Below are 24322 nucleotides of genomic sequence, written 5' to 3' on the forward strand. Positions count from 1 at the left end.
TAATGCTGAAAGGTACATACAGCTTTTGGAGCAACATATGCAACGCTATCATGGACGCCCCTGCTTATTTCAGCAAGACGATGCCGAGCCACGTGTTACAACAGCGTGGCTTCATAGTAAAAGAGTGCGGGTACTAGACTGGCCTGCCTGTAGTCCAGACATTAAAAATATGTGGCGCATTATGAAGGCTGCTTTTGGCTTTTGTAGGTGCCCAAAGATTCACCCTCGTGTCAAATTGTATGCTTGCATGTTCGAAATAAACTCAAACTCTAACTCTAAGTGCGCAAAAAAAAAAAGGGATAAAAGTTTGATGACGCACTCGTCCAGACAGAGGTCCGAGGTCAGCGAGACCATCACCGTACATGACCGTGTTAAAGTGCAAGACTTCTGACCAGTGGGTCGCTCGCAGCCACACCAAAAAAATGTGTTTTGTTTGCCTTTGAGGACTTGACCACGTTCTAACACATTCTTCCAGAGAGACACTTTGTTCTTGGCCTCCACTCGGGACAGGAGCGCCATCAAGGCCATGACGGCTAAATGATACAACACACACACACACACACACGCACACCCACACACACACGCTTCTATTTGTTACCTTCTTGAGACCTGAGAAAAATGCCTCCCTCTTTAGGACCAGCCTTTCTAGATATATAAAGAAGTGTATTTACAACATTAATAATATATACATACTATGCACATATAAAAAAAAGCTTGTTGTGAAAAATGAGTTGGAATTTCACAAGAAAAAGGTCACAATTTCACTAGTAAAACTTAGAATTCCGGCATTTTTACAATAAAAGTCGTAATTTTACCCAACGCAAGTCAAAATGTTACAAGAAAAACTGAACATTTGTGCAATGTTATGATAAAAGTTGAAATTGTACTCAATAACTGTTGCAATTTTACAAGAAAAGCTGAAAATGTTGGCAATTTTATGAAAAGAGACGTCATTTTACTCGAGAAAAGTCACAATTTTATAAGAAAACTTAACTTTTGGCAATATTTTAATAATAATGGTAATTTTGCTTGGCAAAATGATGACAAAAGACAAAAACTTAAACATTTTGGCAATATTATAATAAAAGTCGTCATTTTACTCAATGCAAGTCAAAATTTTACAAGAAAAACTGAACATTTGTGCAATATTATGATAAAAGTTGGAATTTTACTCAATAACCGTCGCAATTTTACAAGCAAGGATTATAATTTTGCCAATTTTATGAAAATAGTCGTAACTTTACTCGACAAAAGTCACAATTTTATAAGAAAACTTAAACATTTTGGCAATATTTTAATAATAATGGGAATTTTACTTGGCAAAATGATGACAAAGACAAAAGCTTTTTTGTGAAAAATCAGTTGGAATTTCACAAGATAAAGGTCACAATTTCACGAGTGAAACTTAGAATTTCGGCATTTATATAATAAAAGTCGTAATTTTACTCAATGCAAGTCAAAACGTTACAAGAAAAACTGAACATGTGTGCAATATTATGATAAAAGTTGGATTTTTACTCAATAACAGTCGCGATTTTACAAGAAAAGCTTAACCTTTTGGCAATTTTATGAAAAGAGTTGTAATTTTACTCGACAGTCACAATTTTATAAGAAAACTTTCAAATTCGGGCAATATTATAATAATAATCGGAATTTTGCTTGGTAAAATGATGACAAAAGTCATCATTTTACTCAAAAAATGTCACTATTTTACAAGAATAACAAAACAATTGACAATATTGTGACAAAAGTCTGAATTTTACATGAGAAATGTCACCATTTTGCATTAAAAGTAATAATTTTACATAAAAAAGTAATAATTTTACGAGGAAATATTGCAACATTAAAAATGTCACTAATTTACAAGAACAACAGAAAAATGGGCAATATTGTGATAAGTCAGAAGTTTATATGACAAATGTCACCATTTTGCATTAAAAAGTAATAATTTGACATAAAAAAGTAATAATTTTACCTAAAAAAGTAATAATTTTACGGGAAAATATTGCAATTCTACAGAAACAGAAAGGATATGAGAAATTATTCCCAAATTTATTAGAAAAACGTTGACACATTGTGAGAAAAAAACTGCAATTTTACAAGAAAAGCTTAACATTTTGGCAATTTTATAAAAAGAGTCGTAATTTTACTCGACAAAAGTCGCAATTTTGTAAGAAAACTTGAAACTTTTGGCAATATTTTAATAATAATGGGAATTTTGCTTGGCAAAATGATGACAAAAGACAAAAGCTTTTTGTGAAAAATCAGTTGGAATTTCACAAGAAAAAGGTCACAATTTCACAAGAAAAACTTTGAATTTTGGCATTTATATAATAAAAGTCGTAATTTTACTCAACGCAGGTCAAAATGCTACAAGAAAAACTGAACATTTGTGCAATATTATGATAAAAGTTGGATTTTTACTCAATAACAGTCGCGATTTTACAAGAAAAGCTTAAAATTTTGTAATTTTATGAAAAGAGTCATAATTTTACTCGACAAAGTCACAATTTTATAAGAAAACTTTAAAATTTGGGCAATATTTTAACAATAATCAGAATTTTACTTGGCAGAATGATGACAAAAGTCATCATTTTACTCAAAAAATGTCACTATTTTACAAGAATAACAAAACAATTGACAATATTGTGACAGGTCTGAATTTTACATGAGAAATGTCACCATTTTGCATTAAAAGTAATAATTTTACATAAAAAAGTAATAATTTTACGAGAAAATATTGCAACATTAAAAATGTCACTAATTTACAAGAACAACAGAAAAATGGGCAATATTGGGATAAAAGTCAGAATTTGATATGACAAATGTCACCATTTTGCATTAAAAAGTAATAATTTGACATAAAAAAGTAAGAATTTGACATAAAAAAGTAAGAATTTTACGGGAAAATATTGCAATATTACAGAAACAGAAAGGATATGAGAAATTATTCCCAATTTTATTAGAAAAACGTTGACACATTGTGAGAAAAAAACTGCAATTTTACAAGAAAAGCTTAACATTTTGGCAATTTTATAAAAAGAGTCGTAATTTTACTCGACAAAAGTCGCAATTTTATAAGAAAACTTGAAACTTTTGGCAATATTTTAATAATAATGGGAATTTTGCTTGGCAAAATGATGACAAAAGACAAAAGCTTTTTGTGAAAAATCAGTGGGAATTTCACAAGAAAAAGGTCACAATTTCACAAGAAAAACTTTGAATTTTGGCATTTATATAATAAAAGTCGTAATTTTACTCAACGCAGGTCAAAATGCTACAAGAAAAACTGAACATTTGTGCAATATTATGATAAAAGTTGGATTTTTACTCAATAACAGTCGCGATTTTACAAGAAAAGCTGAACATTTTGGCTATTTTATGAAAAGAGTCGTCATTTTACTCGACAAAAGTCACAATTTTATAAGAAAACTTTCAAATTTGGGCAATATTATAATAATAATCGGAATTTTGCTTGGTAAAATGATGACAAATGTCATCATTTTACTCAAAAAATGTCACTATTTTACAAGAATAACAAAACAATTGACAATATTGTGACAGGTCTGAATTTTACATGAGAAATGTCACTATTTTGCATTAAAAGTAATAATTTTACATAAAAAAGTAATAATTTTACGAGGAAATATTGCCACATTAAAAATGTCACTAATTTACAAGAACAACAGAAAAATGGGCAATATTGTGATAAAAGTCAGAATTTTATATGACAAATGTCACCATTTTGCATTAAAAAGTAATAATTTGACATAAAAAAGTAATAATTTTACCTAAAAAAGTAATAATTTTACGGGAAAATATTGCAATATTACAGAAACAGAAAGGATATAAGAATTATTCCCAAATTTATTAGAAAAACGTTGACACATTGTGAGAAAAAAACTGCAATTTTACAAGAAAAGCTGAACATTTTGGCAATTTTATAAAAAGAGTCGTAATTTTACTCGACAAAAGTCGCAATTTTATAAGAAAACTTGAAACTTTTGGCAATATTTTAATAATAATGGGAATTTTACTTGGCAAAATGATGACAAAAGACAAAAGCTTTTTGTGAAAAATCAGATGGAATTTCACAAGAAAAAGGTCACAATTTCACAAGAAAAACTTTGAATTTTGGCATTTATATAATAAAAGTCGTAATTTTACTCAACGCAGGTCAAAATGCTACAAGAAAAACTGAACATGTGTGCAATATTATGATAAAAGTTGGATTTTTACTCAATAACTGTCGCGATTTTACAAGAAAAGCTTAAAATTTTGTAATTTTATGAAAAGAGTCATAGTTTTACTCGACAAAGTCACAATTTTATAAGAAAACTTTAAAATTTGGGCAATATTTTAACAATAATCAGAATTTTACTTGGCAGAATGATGACAAAGGTCATCATTTTACTCAAAAAATGTCACTATTTTACAAGAATAACAAAACAATTGACAGTATTGTGACAAAAGTCTGAATTTTACATGAGAAATGTCACCATTTTGCATTAAAAGTAATAATTTTACATAAAAAAGTAATAATTTTACGAGAAAATATTGCAACATTAAAAATGTCACTAATTTACAAGAACAACAGAAAAATGGGCAATATTGTGATAAAAGTCAGAATTTTATATGACAAATGTCACCATTTTGCATTAAAAAGTAATAATTTGACATAAAAAAGTAATAATTTTACATTAAAAAAGTAATAATTTTACGGGAAAATATTGCAATATTTCAGAAACAGAAAGGATATGAGAAATTATTCCCAAATTTATTAGAAAAACGTTGACACATTGTGAGAAAAAAACTGCAATTTTACAAGAAAAGCTTAACATTTTGGCAATTTTATAAAAAGAGTCGTAATTTTACTCGACAAAAGTCGCAATTTTATAAGAAAACTTAAAACTTTTGGCAATATTTTAATAATAATGGGAATTTTGCTTGGCAAAATGATGACAAAAGACAAAAGCTTTTTGTGAAAAATCAGTTGGAATTTCACAAGAAAAAGGTCACAATTTCACAAGAAAAACTTTGAATTTTGGCGTTTATATAATAAAAGTCGTAATTTTACTCAACGCAGGTCAAAATGCTACAAGAAAAACTGAACATGTGTGCAATATTATGATAAAAGTTGGATTTTTACTCAATAACTGTCGCGATTTTACAAGAAAAGCTTAAAATTTTGTAATTTTATGAAAAGAGTCATAATTTTACTCGACAAAGTCACAATTTTATAAGAAAACTTTAAAATTTGGGCAATATTTTAACAATAATCGGAATTTTACTCGGCAGAATGATGACAAAGGTCATAATTTTACTCAAAAAATGTCACTATTTTACAAGAATAACAAAAAAATTGACAATATTGTGACAAAAGTCTGAATTTTACATGAGAAATGTCACCATTTTGCATTAAAATTAATAATTTTACATAAAAAAGTAATAATTTTACGAGAAAATATTGCAACATTAAAAATGTCACTAATTTACAAGAACAACAGAAAAATGGGCAATATTGTGATAAAAGTCAGAATTTTATATGACAAATGTCACCATTTTGCATTAAAAAGTAATAATTTGACATAAAAAAGTAATAATTTTTCGGGAAAATATTGCAATATTACAGAAACAGAAAGAATATGAGAAATGATTCCCAATTTTATTAGAAAAACGTTGACACATTGTGAGAAAAAAACTGCAATTTTACAAGAAAAGCTTAACATTTTGGCAATTTTATAAAAAGAGTCGTAATTTTACTCGACAAAAGTCACAATTTTATAAGAAAACTTAAAACTTTTGGCAATATTTTAATAATAATGGGAATTTTGCTTGGCAAAATGATGACAAAAGACAAAAGCTTTTTGTGAAAAATCAGTCGGAATTTCACAGGAAAAAGGTCACAATTTCACAAGAAAAACTTTGAATTTTGGCATTTATATAATAAAAGTCATAATTTTACTCAACGCAGGTCAAAATGTTACAAGAAAAACTGAACATTTGTGCAATATTATGATAAAAGTTGGAATTTTAGTCAATAACTGTCGCAATTTTACAAAAAAAGCTTAACATTTTGGCAATTTTATGAAAAGAGTCGTAATTTTACTTGAGAAAAGTCACAATTTTATAAGAAAACTTAAAAATGTGGGCAATATTATAATAATCGGGATTTTACTTGGCAGAATGATGACAAAAGTCATAATTTTACTCAAAAAATGTCACTGTTTTACAAGAACAACAAAAACTGGCAATATTGTGACAAAAGTCAGAATTTTATATGACAAATGTCACCATTTTGCATTAAAAAGTAATAATTTCATATAAAAAGTAATAATTTTACGAGAAAATATTGCAATATTACAGAAACAGAAAGAATATGAGAAATTGTTCCCAATTTTATAAGAAACAAGTCGACACATTGTGAGAAAAAGACTGCTTTTAGTTCATTTATTTTATTTTTTGTTTGTAATTGGTGTTTAATATTCATCATTTACTTCAAGTTATTACAGCATTTTTATTATTTAAAAAAAAAAATTAATTTTGGCCAAAGGGGGCACATTTCGGAACTTACGTTAGCACAACTACTTCATGTTACCGTCATCACTCTCTTAAACTATGGAAAAGCTCCAAAGTGTCACGTGAGGGTGAGTATGAAGTCATCTTTGCCACCCTGATTGAACATACCACATGGCGTTTAAATAGACACACGGTCTATTTAAACGCCACGCTACACGTGTTAGAGCCGTGCTGTTGTCGGAGCTGCACAAAGTGACACACACACACACACACACACACACACACACACACACACACACACACACACACACACACACACACACACACACACACACACACACACACACACACACACACACACACACACACACACACACACACACACACACACACACACACACACACACACACACTTCTCTAGGCCGGTGCCTCAACATTATTTTCTCTTACGACCCCTTACTCTGCGCCGTGACTTGAAATACAATCATTTAATATCATTTGGTGGCAACAAAGCCCATTTTTGGGTGTTGCAATAGATGAATCTCATAGAAAATATACAACATAAGCTGGCAAGAAGTATTTCAACAATGATCAAAGCAAAATATGTGCCAGAGACACGAAAATGACTCCGTGTTCTGTACTGCTCACTCCTGTTATTGTGCAGAAATATGAGGAAAATACTAGAAAAGTACACTTTGGGCACTAACCGTGTTAGAAAAAAGAATAATACATCATGTTGGATGTTAGCGTATTGTCTACTCTTCGCTAAGAACATTCAAGCGTGTACAAAGCATAAACAATCTCTGATAAGTTCTATTTAAAGTCACTAACACCACCGGCCAAGTTTTCCTGACAGAGTGAGACCTCTTGCTCGCCGACTATCTTCGTGTTTTTGCACTCAGTCAAGCGCAAGGAGAGGGCGAGACAAAACCCGCGGGCATACAGAGACGGTAATGTTAAGAGTTAAAACATTTTATTAACGTGATGAAAAAATATTAAATATGACTTTAAATTTATCGTAATTGATGCGATAATTATGAAGTTTCTTTATTTTTTATTTTTTTTCCTGTTAAGAGTTAAAACATTTCATTAACACAATTAAAAAACATTAAATATGACTTTGAATAATTAATCGTAATTGACGCAATAATTATGTTTTTTTTTGTTTTGTTTGTTTTTTACTGTTAAGAGTTGAAACATTTAATTATCGCGTAATTGACGCGATAATTATGATGTTTCTTTTTTAAATTTTTATTATTTTTTTACTGTTAAGAGTTAAAACATTTCATTAACGCGATTAAAAAACATTAAATATGACTTTAAGTAATGTATCATAATTGATGCGATAATTATGTTTTTTTAATTTATTTCTATTTTTTACAGTTAAGAGTTAAAACATTTAATTAACACAATTAAAAAGCATTAAATATGACTTTAAATAATTCATCGGAATTGACGCGATAATCATGTTTTTTTTTTAATTTTATTGTTAAAAGTTAAAACATTTCATTAACGGTATTAAAAAACATTGAATATGACTTTAAATTTATCGTAATTGACGAGATAATTATGATGTTTTTTATGATATTTTTTATTTTTACTGTTAAGAGTTAAAACATTTCATTAACATGATGAAAAAAAAATTAAATATGACTTTAAATGTAACGTAATTGACGCGATAATTATGATGTTTCTTTAATTTTATTTGTTTTATTTTTTTACTGTTAAGAGTTGAAACATTTCATTAACGTGTTAAAAAAATATTAAATATGACTTTAAATAATTTATCATAATTGACGCGATAATTATGTTTTTTTATTATTTTATTTTTTTACGTATAAGAGTTAAAACATTTCATTAACACAATTAAAAAACATTAAATATGACTTTAAATAACTCATCGTAATTGACGCAATAATTATGATGTTTTTGAATTTTTTACTGTTAGGAGTTAAAACATGTCATTAACACAATTAAAAAACATTAAATATGACTTTAAATTATTTATTGTAATTGACGCGATAATTATGTTTTTTTTCATTTATTTCTTTTTTTTACTGTTAAGAGTTTAAACACGATTAAAAAACATTAAATATGACTTTAAATTTATTGTAAGTGATGCGATAATTATGTTTTTTTATTTTTATTTTTTTTACTGTTAAGAGTTAAAACATTTCATTAACGCGATGAAAAAAAATTCAATATGACTTTAAATAATTAATCGTAGTTGACGCAATAATTATGTTTTTATATTTTTTTACTGTTAAGAGTTAAAAAAATGTATAAACACAATTTAAAAACATGACTTAAAATTTATCGTAATTGACGCAATAATTATGATGTTTTTTTATTAAAACATTTTTTTACTGTTAAGAGTTAAAACATTTCATTAATGGGATTAAAAAACATTGAATATGACTTTAAATTTATCGTAATTGATGCGATAATTATGTTTTTTTTATTTTTTACTGTTAATAGTTAAACAATGTCATTAACGCGATTAAAAAACATTAAATATGACTTTAAATAATTCATCGTAATTGACGCGATAATTATGTTTTTTTTTCATTTATTTCTTTTTTTTTACTGTTAAGTTTTAAAATTTCCTTAGTGCGATTAAAAAACATATTGAATACCACTTGAAATTTATTGTAATTAATGTGATAATTATGTTTTTTTTTTGTTTTTTTTTTTACTGTTAAGAGTTAAAACATTTCATTAACGCGATGAAAAAACATTAAATATGACTTAAATAATTAATCGTAATTGACGCGATAATTGTTTGTTTTTTTGGGGGGGTTTTTTACTGTTAAAGAGTTAAAACATTTCATTAACGCGATTAAAAAACATTAAATATGACTTTAAATTTATTGTAAATGATGCGATAATTATGTTTTTTTATTTTTATTTTTTATTTTTTTTACTGTTAAGAGTTAAAACATTTCATTAACGCGATGAAAAAAAATTCAATATGACTTTAAATAATTCATCGTAGTTGACGCAATAATTATGTTTTTATATTTTTTTACTGTTAAGAGTTAAAAAAATGTATAAACACAATTTAAAAACATGACTTAAAATTTATCGTAATTGACGCAATAATTATGATGTCTTTTTATAAAAAAATTTTTTTACTGTTAAGAGTTAAAACATTTCATTAATGGGATTAAAAAACATTGAATATGACTTTAAATTTATCATAATTGACGCGATAATTATGATGTTTTTTTATTTTTTACTGTTAAGAGTTAAACAATGTCATTAACGCGATTAAAAAACATTAAATATGACTTTAAATAATTTATCGTAATTGATGCGATAATTCTGTGTTTTTTTTCATTTATTTCTTCTTTTTTTTTTACTGTTAAAAGTTTTTAAATTTCCTTAATGCGATTAAAAAACATATTGAATACCACTTGAACTTTATTGTAATTGATGCGATAATTATGTTTTTTTATTTTTATTTTTTTACTGTTAAGAGTTAAAACATTTCATTAACGCGATGAAAAAACATGAAATATGACTTAAATAATTAATCGTAATTGACGCGATAATTGTTTTTTGTTTTTTTTGTTTTTTTTACTGTTAAAGAGTTAAAACATTTCATTAACGCGATTAAAAAAACATTGAATATGACTTTACATTAATCGTAATTGACGCAATAATTAAGTTTTGTTTTTTGTTTTTTATTGTTAAGAGTTAAAACATTTCATTAATGCGATTAAAAAACATTAAATATGACTTTAAATCATTTCTAGTAATTGACGCGATAATTATGTTTTTTTATCTTTATTTTTTTACTGTTAAGAGTTAAAACATTTCATTAACGCGATTAAAAAATATCAAATATGACTAAATAATTTATCGTAATTGACAAGATAATTGTTTAAACAATTCATTAACGCGAATAAAAAAACATTAATTATGACTTTGAATAATTTATCGTAATTGACGCGATAAAAATTATTTAAAAAAAAATTGTATTCATTAAAAAAAAAATTCAAAATACAAAATTGTATTTATAGTAATTAACGCGATAATTGTGATGTTTTTTTCTGTTAAGAGTTAAAACCTTTCATTAATGCGATTAAAAAACATTGAATATGACTTTTAAAATGTATCGTAATTATGATTTTTTTTTTTTTTTTAAATTTTAATAATACAAAATAAAATAAAATTAACGAATAAATAAAAATTAAAAATAAGATACAAATTACAAAATGATGATGTTTTTAGTTTTCATTCAAGCTATCTATGAGTGACAAAGCTTACTAATATTACTTAAAGTAAACATTTTTCTTGCCTTTTGGCATGTTTTTTTAGTTAATATAGCTAGGAAGCATTGCCGTGGCAAAACAATTTGCACTATTTAATATACAACGAGACAAAAGACGCGTGCAGCTGGTAGTGCACTGGAAGCACAGGGAAATCTATGCAATACAAAAGAGGCTGCAAAGCCAACTCAAGCGTTTACACACGAGACGCCGTCGATTCCAAAGTCAGAACAGGTGCGCTGGTGAGCAAATAAAACAAACAGGAAGCGGAAACTCCAAAATAAGAGCGCTAGACAGGAACTGAGCACTAAACATGGGAAACACTGTGACCTGCAGTATTGTTGTTTAGTTGGACAAAGCATCAGTGGACTGCAAATGGCCCCGGGGCCGCACTTTAAACATCTGCATATGTTTTGTTACTAGAGGAGACAGTTTGCCTACCTGAGCACTTTGGTGCCAGCCTTGCAGCCCTGCAAGTCCACCATGCAGCCCGAGGTCACGTAGGAGGCCAGGTTGATCTCCGAGAACTCTGCCTGGGAAGGAACAAAAATAACATTTTGACCATTTAGTCACATTTTACTGCGTTTGACGAGTACTTTTGTACTTCATTTCACATACTTTGGGCCTAAGACCCACATCCCAGGCGCTAAACACCGTGTGCTAACTGTATGTTGTGTGTGATCTACTAAGACTGGGTGTGGAATTAATAACTGGTGCAAAATTGTGTTTTTTAAACCACATTTTTGCATGTATTATGTTGCCCATGGAAACACTCATTTCCCTCCACATTTGTGTTTTAAAGTCTCCAACCTGTGGGGTTTTACAACGTTCAACAATCAGCACACAGCTTTATCTGTGACACCTTTTCTGCTATATAAATTGGTAGGGGTGTATAAAAAAATATATAAAAACTTATTTTCGAATGAATCGCGATTCTTATTTGTAACAATTCTTAATCGATTTTAAAAAATCAAAAATCGATCAATGTTTTTTTGTTTCTTTTATCTGTAACACCATTTCTGCTATATAAATTGGTAGGGGTGTATTCAAAAATAAAAAATAATCTGTTTTTCGAATGAATCGCGATTGTTATTTGTAACGATTCTTAATCGTTTAAAAAAAATTAAAAATTTATAAATGTTTTTTTCTTTATCTGGAACACCTTTTCTGCTATATAAATTGGTAGGGGTTCAAACATTTTTACAAAAATATATCTATTTTCGAATGAATCGCGATTCTAATTTGTAACAATTCTTAGTTGATTAAAAAAAATCACAAATTGATTAAAAAAAAATTTTGGTTTTTCTTGATCTGTAACATTTTCTGCTATTTAAATTGGTAGGGCTGTATAAAAAAAATATATACATATCTATTTTCGAATGAATCGCGATTCTTATTTGTAACATTTCTTAAGCGATTAAAAAAAATAATCAATCAATCAATCAATGTTTATTTATATAGCCCTAAATCACAAGTGTCTCAAAGGGCTGCACAAGCCACAACGACATCCTCGGTACAGACCCCACATACGGGCAAGGAAAAACTCACCCCAGTGGGACGTCGGTGAATGACTATGAGAAACCTTGGAGAGGACCGCATATGTGGGTAACCCCCCCCCTCTAGGGGAGACCGAAAGCAACGGATGTCGAGTGGGTCTGACATAACATTGTGAAAGTCCAGTCCACAGTGGATCCAACACATCAGCGGGAGTCCAGTCCACAGCGGGGCCAACAGGAAACCATCCCGAGCGGAGACGGGTCAGCAGCGCAGAGATGTCCCCAACCGATGCACAGGCTAGTGGTCCACCCGGGGTCCCGGCTCTGGACAGCCAGCACTTCATCCATGGCCACCGGACCTATGCGACTCCCCCTCGCAAGGGACAGGGGAGAAGAGGAGAGAAGAAAAGAAACGGCAGATCAACTGGTCTAAAAAAGGGGGGGTCTATTTAAAGGCTAGATTATACAAATGAGTTTTAAGATGGGACTTAAATGCTTCTACTGAGGTAGCATCTCTAACTGTTACCGGGAGGGCATTCCAGAGTACTGGAGCCCGAATAGAAAACGCCCTATAGCCCGCAGACTTTTTTTTGGCTCTGGGAATCACTAATAAGCCGGAGTTCTTTGAACGCAGATTTCTTGTCGGGACATATGGTACAATACAATCGGCGAGATAGGCTGGAGCTAAACCGTGTAATATTTTATACGTAAGTAGTAAAACCTTAAAGTCGCATCTTAAGTGCACAGGAAGCCAGTGCAAGTGAGCCAGTATAGGCGTAATATGATCAAACTTTCTTGTTTTTGTCAAAAGCCTTGCAGCCGCATTTTGTACCAACTGTAATCTTTTAATGCTAGACATAGGGAGGCCCGAAAATAATACGTTACAGTAATCGAGACGAGACGTAACGAACGCATGAATAATGATCTCAGCGTCGCTAGTGGACAAGATGGAACTAATTTTAGCGATATTACGGAGATGAAAGAAGGCCGTTTTAGTAACACTCTTAATGTGTGACTCAAACGAGAGAGTTGGGTCGAAGATAATACCCAGATTCTTTACCGAGTCTCCTTGTTTAATTGTTTGGTTGTCAAATGTTAAGGTGGTATTATTAAATAGATGTTGGTGTCTAGCAGGACCGATAATCAGCATTTCCGTTTTCTTAGCGTTGAGTTGCAAAAAGTTAGCGGACATCCATTGTTTAATTTCATTAAGACACGCCTCCAGCTGACTACAGTCCGGCGTGTTGGTCAGCTTTAGGGGCATGTAGAGTTGAGTGTCATCAGCATAACAGTGAAAGCTAACACCGTACTTGCGTATAATGTCACCTAGCGGCAGCATGTAAATACTAAAGAGTGCAGGGCCAAGAACCGAACCCTGGGGAACTCCGCACGTTACCTTGACATAGTCCGAGGTCACATTGTTATGGGAGACGCACTGCATCCTGTCAGTAAGATAAGAGTTAAACCAAGACAAGGCTAAGTCTGACATACCAATACGTGTTTTGATACGCTCTAATAAAATATTATGATCGACGGTATCGAAAGCGGCGCTAAGATCAAGAAGCAGCAACATAGATGACGCATCAGAATCCATCGTTAGCAATAGATCATTAGTCATTTTTGCGAGGGCTGTCTCCGTAGAGTGATTTGCCCTGAAACCGGATTGAAAAGGTTCACAGAGATTGTTAGTCACTAAGTGTTCATTTAGCTGCTGTGCAACAGTTTTTTCGAGAATTTTGGAAATAAACGGAAGGTGGGAGACCGGTCGGTAGTTCACCATGAGGTCAGGATCGAGGTTAGGTCTTTTGAGCAGAGGATGAATAACCGCTTTTTTGAATGCTAGGGGAACAGTGCCGGAGGAAAGTGATAAGTTTATAATATTTAACACTGATGGACCTAATAATACAAACAGTTCCTTGATAAGTTTCCCAGGAAGTGGGTCAAGTAAACATGTTGTTTGTTTTATCCCACTTACACGCTGTAATAATTCCTCTAATGTTATTTCATCAAAAATAGAGAGACTATTTTGGAGGGCAGTGTCCGTCGTATATACAGTCGTATTTGTGTTAATAGAACCCAGTTGTAGCTGGGATGCGTTGTCTTTAATCTCCTTTCTAATGAGTTCAATTTTCTTATTAAAGAAATTCATAAAATCATCTGCCGAGTGGGTGGAGCTACTGGGAGGAGTCCCTTGTTGGGTTAGCGATGCTACTGTACTAAACAGAAATTTAGGATCGTTTTTGTTGAGGCGGATGAGATTTGAGTAGTATTTAGCTTTAGCTAAGGTAAGCATGCGTTTATAAGTTATTAAACTATCACTCCATGCTTGATGGAAAACCTCAAGTTTAGTCGCGCGCCATTTGCGTTCCAGTTTTCTACATGATAATTTATGAGCTCTAATTTCTTCTGTAAACCATGGGGTGCGCCTTTTAGGGGCCCTTTTTTGCTTTAGCGGTGCTATACTATCAATAATTTCGCGCAAGGCATCGTCAAAGTTGTTAGTGAGTTTATCAATAGAGCCGACATAATTTGGGAATGGTGCTATTACCGAAGGCAGTAGGTCAGCAAGAGTCATCGTTGTGGCAGCATTAATGTTGCGGCCGCTATAGCAGTTATTATTATTATTAGCTTGTTGACAAAGAGTCAAAACTTCAAATTTTATAAGGTAATGATCGGACATTACTTTAGTATATGGAAGTATCATAACTTTGGAGGTGGTGACACCCCTGACAAGCACTAGATCTATTGTATTACCGTTGCGATGCGTGGGTTCATGTATTATTTGTGTAAGACCACAGCTATCAATTATGGTTTGGAGCGCCACGCACTGAGGGTCCGATGGGGTATTCATATGGATATTAAAGTCCCCCATTATGATTATATTGTCGGCGTGCGTCACTAGATCAGCAACGAACTCTGAGAATTCACTGATAAAGTCCGAATAGGGCCCAGTGGGGCGGTAGATAACAGCCAGGTCGAGAGGTAGCGGTGTGACGGACCTCATAGTAAGCACCTCAAACGATTTATATTTATTATTTAGGTTAGGGGTAAGGTTGAAATTTTCATTGTATATTAGTGCGACACCCCCTCCCCTTTTAAGAGGGCGGGCAACATGCGCATTCGTATAGTTAGGAGGAGATGCCTCATTGAGCGCAAAAAATTCGTCCGGTTTGAAAAATTCCATAAATTTTTTGTAATTTTTCTTGATCTGTAACACCTTTTCTGCTATTTAAATTGGTATATATATATATATATATATATATATATATATATATATATATATATATATATATATATATATATATATATATATATATATATATATATATATATATATATATATGTATATATATACATACATACATATATATACATATATATATGTATATATATATATACATATGTATATATATACATACACATATATATATATATATATACATACACATATATATATATATATACATACACATATATATATATATATATATATATATATATATATATATATATATATACATACACATATATACATACACACACATATATATATATATATATATATATATATATATATATATATATATATATATATATATATATATATATATATATATATATATATATATATACATTTTCTTTTTTAAATTAATCACAATTCTTATTTGTAACAATTCTTAATCGATTAAAAAAAATCTAAAATCAATAAATGTTTTTCTTTAATTTGCAACACCTTTTCTGCTATATACATTGGTTGGGGTGTAAAAAAATAAAATAAAAAAATATCTATTTTCGAATGAATCGCGATTCTAATTTGTAACAATTCTTAATCGATTAAAAAATATCAGAAATCGATTTTTTTTTTTTTTCAGCTGTAACACCTTTTCTGCTATATAAATTGGTAGGGTGCATACATTTTTTTTTTTAAAGATATTTTTTTGAATGAATCACAACTCTTATTTGTAAAAATTCTTAATCGATTTTAAAAAAAACAAAAATCGATCAATGTTTTTTTGTTTCCTTTATCTGTAACACCATTTCTGCTATATAAATTGGTAGGGGTGTATTAAAAAATAATCTGTTTTTCGAATGAATCGCGATTGTTATTTGTAACGATTGTTAATCGGTTAAAAAAAATAAAACATTTATAAATGTTTTTTTCTTTATCTGGAACACCTTTTCTGCTATATAAATTGGTAGGGGTTCAAACATTTTTACAAAAATATATCTATTTTCGAATGAATCGCGATTCTAATTTGTAACAATTCTTAATTGATTAAAAAAAATCACAAATTGATAAAAAAAAATTGTTTTTTTTCTTGATCTGTAACATTGTCTGCTATTTAAATTGGTAGGGCTGTATAAAAAAAATAAAAAAATATCTATTTTCGAATGAATCGCGATTGTTATTTGTAACGATTCTTAATCGGTTAAAAAAAATAAAAAATTGATAAATGTTTTTTTCTTTATTTGGAACACCTTTTCTGCTATATAAATTGGTAGGGGTTCAAACATTTTTACAAAAATATATCTATTTTCGAATGAATCGCGATTCTAATTTGTAACAATTCTTAATTGATTTTAAAAAATCACAAATTGATACATTTTTTTTGTTTTTTTACTTGATCTGTAACATTTTCTGCTATTTAAATTGGTAGGGGTGTATAAAAAAATAAAAAAATATCTATTTTCTTATTTGTAACATTTCTTAAGCGATTAAAAAAAATAAAAATTCCATAAATGTTTTGTCATTTTTCTTGATCTGTAACACCTTTTCTGCAATTTAAATTGGTATATATATATATATATATATATATACACACACATATATATAAAATTGTTTTTCTTTTTTGAATTAATCACAATTCTTATTTGTAACAATTCTTAATCGATTAAAAAAAATCTAAAATCCATAAATGTTTTTCTTTAATTTGCAACACCTTTTCTGCTATATACATTGGTTGGGGTGTAAAAAAATAAAATAAAAAAATATCTATTTTCGAATGAATCGCGATTCTAATTTGTAACAATTCTTAATCGATTAAAAAATATCAGAAATCGATATATATATTTTTTTCAGCTGTAACACCTTTTCTGCTATATAAATTGGTATGGGTGTATAAAAAAAATCTATTTTTCGAATTAATTGCAATTCTTATTTGTAACAATTCTTAATCGATTAAAAAAAATCAAAAATCGACTAATGTTTGTTTTTTGTTTTTTATCCAACACATTTTCTGCTATATAAATTGTTAGGGTGCATACATTTTTTATTTTTAAAGATATTTTTTTGAATGAATCACGATTCTTATTTGTAACAATTCCTAATTGATTAAAATACATAAAAAAATCTATAAATGTTTTGTTTTTGTTTTTTTTAAATATGTCCTGTCCGTCCATTCAGACAAATCACATAGTAGATGTAGATGATCTATATCCAATGTACACATTTAATTTAGAAAAGAGAATTGTTGGACACTTCTCTTCTTGTCTTATTTGTATTTGACTCTATTAAAATGTTTGGCTACAATTTTGTGAAACAAAAGCAGTAAAATAAAAATTGATCAAAGCTGTTTATCTATTTTATGGAAGAATGCAGTTAATCATAGATCTGGCACCCATTACTATTAAAAAAGGTATTGATTTTGAATCGTTTTAAATCTAAAATCAATTCTGAATTGAATTGTTCCCTGCAAGAATTAAATCAAAATCGCGTGGTGCCCAAAGATTCACAGCCCTATAAATTGGTCATCTGGACAACGCATCCATGTGTCTGCAATGATCCAAACTCAAGAAAATGTATATTGCAAGATGTTTTTTTTTTATAAAGGAGATATATTTTAATAATATAATTTCTAAATAAAAATTTTAACCAAACACCAAAACGCGTCATTTTGTTTTAATCAGCTTCTTAAGTCATCCAGCAGCTCTAAAATGATGAAATGTGTTATTTCTGTGAAACTGCTAGATGGCCGCAGTACAGTTTCAGTCTTGATTAATCACACTCTGTGTCCTAAATAATGGTGTCAATCCCCCCAAAAATCCTCTATTTATTGTTATTATTCCGCCGCAAAAGACAGTTTTCATCTGATCGGAACGGTTCAAGTATCAAAACGTTCGACCGGGAATGGTGAGCTCCCCAAATTTTTTAAAGAAAAATCCTACATTACCCAGAATTCTCGGTTTTACGGGGCACATTTTCCCTTTGAAAACGAATGGGCCATTTTTCGAATTTGCACTATTCCAACATTTCTCAACCCATTCGAACCGTGCCACCGTCCACACACTGATCTCACCTTGGACGGTCAAACTACCAAGTTCTAAATAATTCCAGGAATTCCCAGGATTTTCCAAAGTCATATTTTCATCTCTTGTCCCAAAGTTTTCACAGTCCACTTTCAACCAATGCCAATAATTACACATTCGAAACATTCCTCTTAGCTGGGACAACAAATGCTTCTCTTTTTTTTTCGCACAAATTCCCGATTTTCCTGAAATTCCAGGAATTCCGAAATACCCATTCTCCGTTCAAACTGCTACTACGTCAACATTTTTCAACCGATTAGAAAAATTCCAACACCAACCCATTCATATCATCTAGGACACTTGTGGTTTCATGTATATTTTCAAAAATTCCCGGTTTTCCTGAAATTCCCAAATTTCCAGGAAAATCCCATTCAAATGAATGGACATATTCATATTCACTTTCAACATTGGAACTATTCCAACAGTCGGTCTACATCCCATCAGCATTCCAACAAATGTTTCTATTTTTTTTTTCCTACAAATTTCCAGTTTTCCTGAAATCCCAGAATATCCATTCTCAGTTCAAACTGCGACTACGTCAACATTTTTCAACTGATTCGAAAAATTCCAACACCAACCCATTCATATCATCTAGGACAGTTGTGTTATTATCAATATTTTCAAAAATTCCTGGTTTTCCTGAAATTTCCAGGAAAATCCCATTCAAATGAATGGACATATTCATAGTTCTACAATGCCCAACATTTTTTAAGTTTTACTCCATTGGTTTTTTTTACCCGATTCCGACATTTGAACCATCCACCCACGCTACTCTTCACATATAACCATGTATTGCTAAAGATCTAGCATTTTAACAAATTATTCATGTTTAGACCTAAAAATTATGAATTTTGATACTTTGAAGTATGCTAACGTTTCTTTTATTTACACGCTAACGTTTTATGATAGCTTTTTTAGCTAATTGTATATGTTTACAGCTACAAATCATGGTTCGTGGTACTCAGTTTCAGGACAGGGTCAGCTCTTCAACATTCAAACACTTTCAACATTGGAACAGTCGGTCTACATCCCATCAGCATTCCAACAAATGTTTCTATTTTTTTTTTTCGTAGAAATTTCCAGTTTTTCCTGAAATTCCAGTAATTCCAGAATATCTATTCTCAATTCAAACTGCTACTACGTCAACATTTTTCAACCGATTCGAAACATTCCTCTTAGTTGGGACAACAAATCCTTCTCTTTTTTTTTTCTGTACAAATTCCCGGATTTCCCGAAATTCCAGGAATTCCGAAATACCCCTTCTCAGTTCAAACTGCTACTACGTCAACATTTTTCAACCGATTAGAAAAATTCCAACACCAACCCATTCGTATCATCTAGGACAATTGTGGTTTCATGTATATTTTCAACAATTCCCGGTTTTCCCAAAATTCCCAAATTTCCAGGAAAATCCCATTCAAATGAATGGACATATACATATTCACTTTCAACACTGGAACTATTCCAACAGTCGGTCTACATCCCATCAGCATTCCAACAAATGTTTCTTTTTTTTTTTTCGTTGAAATTTCCAGTTTTTCCTGAAATTCCAGTAATTCCAGAATATCTATTCTCAATTCAAACTGCTACTACGTCAACATTTTTCAACCGATTCGAAACATTCCTCTTAGCTGGGACAACAAATGCTTCTTTTTTTTTTTTCTGTACAAATTCCCGGATTTCCCGAAATTCCAGGAATTTCGAAATACCCCTTCTCAGTTCAAACTGCTACTACGTCAACATTTTTCAACCGATTAGAAAAATTCCAACACCAACCCATTCATATCATCTAGGACACTTGTAGTTTCATGTATATTTTCAAAAATTCCGTATTTTCCCGAAATTCCCAAATTTCCAGGAAAATCCCATTGAAATGAATGGACATATTCATATTCACTTTCAACATTGGAATTATTCCAACAGTCGGTCTACATCCCATCAGCATTGCAAATGTTTCTATTTTTTTTTCCGTACAAATTTCCAGTTTTCCTGAAATTCCAGAATATCTGTTCTCAATTCAAACTGCGACTACGTCAACATTTTTCAACCGATTCGAAAAATTCCAACACCAACCCATTCATATCATCTAGGACAGTTCCGCTAGTATCAATATTTTCAAAAATTCCTGGTTTTCCTGAAATTTCCAGGAAAATCCCATTCAAATGAATGGACATATTCATAGTTCTACAATGCCCAACATTTTTTAAGTTTTGCTCCATTGTTTTTTTTTACCCGATTCCGACATTTGAACCATCCACCCACACTACTCTTCACATATAACCAAGTATTGCTAAAGTTCTAGCATTTTAACAAATTATTCATGTTTAGACCTAAAAATTATGAATTTTGATACTTTGAAGTATGCTAACGTTTCTTTTATTTACACGCTAATGTTTTATGATAGCTTTTTTAGCTAATTGTATATGTTTACAGCTACAAATCATGGTTCGTGGTACTCAGTTTCAGGACAGGGTCAGCTCTTCAACATTCAAACACTTTCAACATTGGAACAGTCGGTCTACATCCCATAAGCATTCCAACAAATTTTTTAAAAAATTATTTTTTTTTTCGTAGAAATTTCCAGTTTTTCCTGAAATTCCAGAATATCTATTCTCAATTCAAACTGCTACTACGTCAACATGTTTCAACCGATTCGAAACATTCCTCTTAGCTGGGACAACAAATGCTTCTCTTTTTTTTTTTCCGTACAAATTCCCGGATTTCCCGAAATTCCAGGAATTCCGAAATACCCATTCTCAGTTCAAACTGCTACTACGTCAACATTTTTCAACCGATTAGAAAAATTCCAACACCAACCCATTCATATCATCTAGGACACTTGTGGTTTCATGTATATTTTCAAAAATTCCCGGATTTACCGAAATTCCCAAATTTCTAGGAAAATCCCATTCAAATGAATGGACATATTCATATTCACTATTCCAACAGTCGGTCTACATCCCATCAGCATTCCAACAAATGTTTCTATTTTTTTTTCGTACAAATTTCCAGTTTTCCTGAAATTCCAGAATATCTGTTCTCAATTCAAACTGCGACTACGTCAGCATTTTTCAACCGATTCGAAAAATCCCAACACCAACCCATTCATATCATCTAGGCCAGTTCCGCTAGTATCAATATTTTAAAAAATTCCTGGTTTTCCTGAAATTTCCAGGAAAATCCCATTCAAATGAATGGACATATTCATAGTTCAATCAATCAATCAATGTTTATTTATTTATTTATTTGTTCTACAATGACCAACATTTCTAAAGTTTTGCTCCATTTTATTATTCATATTCACTTTCAACATTGGAACTATTCCAACAGTCGGTCTACATCCCATCAGCATTCCAACAAATGTTTCTATTTTTTTTTTCCTACAAATTTCCAGTTTTCCTGAAATCCCAGAATATCCATTCTCAGTTCAAACTGCTACTACGTCAACATTTTTCAACCGATTCGAAAAATTCCAACACCAACCCATTCATATCATCTAGAACAGTTCCGCTAGTATCAATATTTTCAAAAATTCCTGGTTTTCCTGAAATTCCAGAATATCCATTCTCAATTCAAACTGCTACTACGTCAGCATTTTTCAACCGATTCGAAAAATCCCAACACCAACCCATTCATATCATCTAGGCCAGTTCCGCTAGTATCAATATTTTCAAAAATTCCTGGTTTTCCTGAAATTTCCAGGAAAATCCCATTCAAATGAATGGACATATTCATAGTTCTACAATGCCCAACATTTTTTAAGTTTTGCTCCATTGTTTTTTTTTACCCGATTCCGACATTTGAACCATCCACCCACGCTACTCTTCACATATAACCAAGTATTGCTAAAGTTCTAGCATTTTAACAAATTATTCATGTTTAGACTCAAAAATTATGAATTTTGATACTTTGAAGTATGCTAACGTTTCTTTTATTTACACGCCAACGTTTTACGATAGCTTTTTTAGCTAATTGTATATGTTTACAGCTACAAATCATGGTTCGTGGTACTCAGTTTCAGGACAGGGTCAGCTCCTCAACATTCAAACACTTTCAACATTGGAACAGTCGGTCTACATCCCATCAGCATTCCAACAAATGTATCAATATTTACTAGTATCAATATTCTAGTTGAGAGTCCAAACCTCAATGAGACCTTTGAATTAAAGATTGGTGAATATATCTTCACAGACATTACTGTTGATGTTCTCCTTCTTAGAAGAAGACCACATCAGTGTGTGGACGTGGGAACACCACATCAGTGTGTGGATGTGGGAACATGAGACCAGACTGTGGTCACAGGGTAGAACATTCTTCATCAGCTTAGAGCTCAACCACAAATTCTCCTTCTGATCACGACCACTAATCACTTTATTCTGGAAAGAACCAGCGGACTCTTTAGATGTGAGACGGACGCGAGGTAGGACAAGTTCTCCAGACCAGGTCAGTGTTTCTCACACATTCATTTATGTGTGACACACAAATAGATTGGCACCTGGTCTGCCAGAGAATAAGAAGATGGAGTAGGAGGGATCAGTGCACACCAAGTAACATGTTTTTGCCCTCGAGTGACACAAATCACTTTTTTTTTTTTTTCTGAAAACGCTCCAAAGTCATTTAAATCTGATCTTTTTTCATCAGATTTAGACCACATCAGGAGGTAGCTTTATTGATGGTAAAACGAGCGGAGGTGCATGTGTTGGCAACGCACACGTACGGCGTACTTGCAAGCAGACGCGGGGTGGAGACAAAAGAGGCAGAATGGACGCATTGTGGTGTAAAAAGTAAAGATAAAGGTGAAGTTATAACACTGAAACACCCTCAGTCTGCAGTGTTTTAGCTACTTCTAAATCACCAATCCTTGTCTCCATGGCGACAAATAAAGTAAGTTTCCTACACGTAGTATCATTATCATTGCAGGACGAGGAATAGCTAAACATGCTGCACTACACACCGTAGGGCAGGGGTCACCAACCTTTTTCAAACCAAGAGCTCCTTCTTGGGTACTGATTAATGCGAAGGGCTACCAGTTTGATACACACTTCAATAAATTGCCAGAAATAGCCAATTTGCTCAATTTACCTTTAACTCTATGTTATTATTAATAATTAATGATATTTACACTTAATTGAACGGTTTAAAAGAGGAGAAAACACGAAAAAAAATGACAATTAAATTTTGAAACATAGTTTACCTTCAATTTCGACTCTTTAAAATTCAAAATTCAACCGAAAAAAAGAAGAGAAAAACTAGCTAATTCGAATCTTTTTGAAAATATTAAAAAAATAATTTATGGAACATCATTAGTAATTTTTCCTGATTAAGATTAATTTTAGAATTTGGATGACATGTTTTAAATAGGTTAAAATCCAAGCTACACTTTGTTAGAATATATAACAAATTGGACCAAGCTATATTTCTAACAAAGACAAATCGTTATTTCTTCTAGATTTTCCAGAACAAAATTTTTAAAAGAAATTCAAAAGGCTTTGAAATAAGATTTAAATTTGATTCTACAGATTTTCTAGATTTGCCAGAATATTTTTTTTGCATTTTAATCATGATAAGTTTGAAGAAATATTTCACAAATATTCTTCGTTGAAAAAACAGAAGCTAAAATGAAGAATTAAATGAAAATGTATTTATTATTCTTTACAATAAAAAATAAAAAAAATACTTGAACATTGATTTAAATTGTCAGGAAATAAGAGGAAGGAATTTAAAAGG

The 24322-nt window shown here is 30.9% G+C and overlaps 1 protein-coding gene across 4 annotated transcripts in view; it reads right to left on the reverse strand.

The window, feature by feature from the left end:
* The window catches only part of LOC133662452 (synapsin-3-like), a 342835-nt gene that overhangs the window by 257802 nt on the left and 60711 nt on the right, over positions 1 to 24322 (reverse strand). For 3 of the 4 annotated variants that reach the window (XM_062066460.1, XM_062066459.1, XM_062066458.1), the window contains exon 4: positions 11235 to 11326. In XM_062066460.1, the coding sequence (XP_061922444.1) occupies positions 11235 to 11326 (92 nt within the window). Of the gene's footprint in view, positions 1 to 11234; positions 11327 to 12341; positions 13120 to 24322 lie in introns of those variants that run through there. The other variant, XM_062066461.1, reaches the window with a different exon arrangement.

The sequence above is a fragment of the Entelurus aequoreus genome, linkage group LG12 (genome assembly GCF_033978785.1).
Source record: "Entelurus aequoreus isolate RoL-2023_Sb linkage group LG12, RoL_Eaeq_v1.1, whole genome shotgun sequence".
Lineage (NCBI taxonomy): Eukaryota > Metazoa > Chordata > Actinopteri > Syngnathiformes > Syngnathidae > Entelurus > Entelurus aequoreus.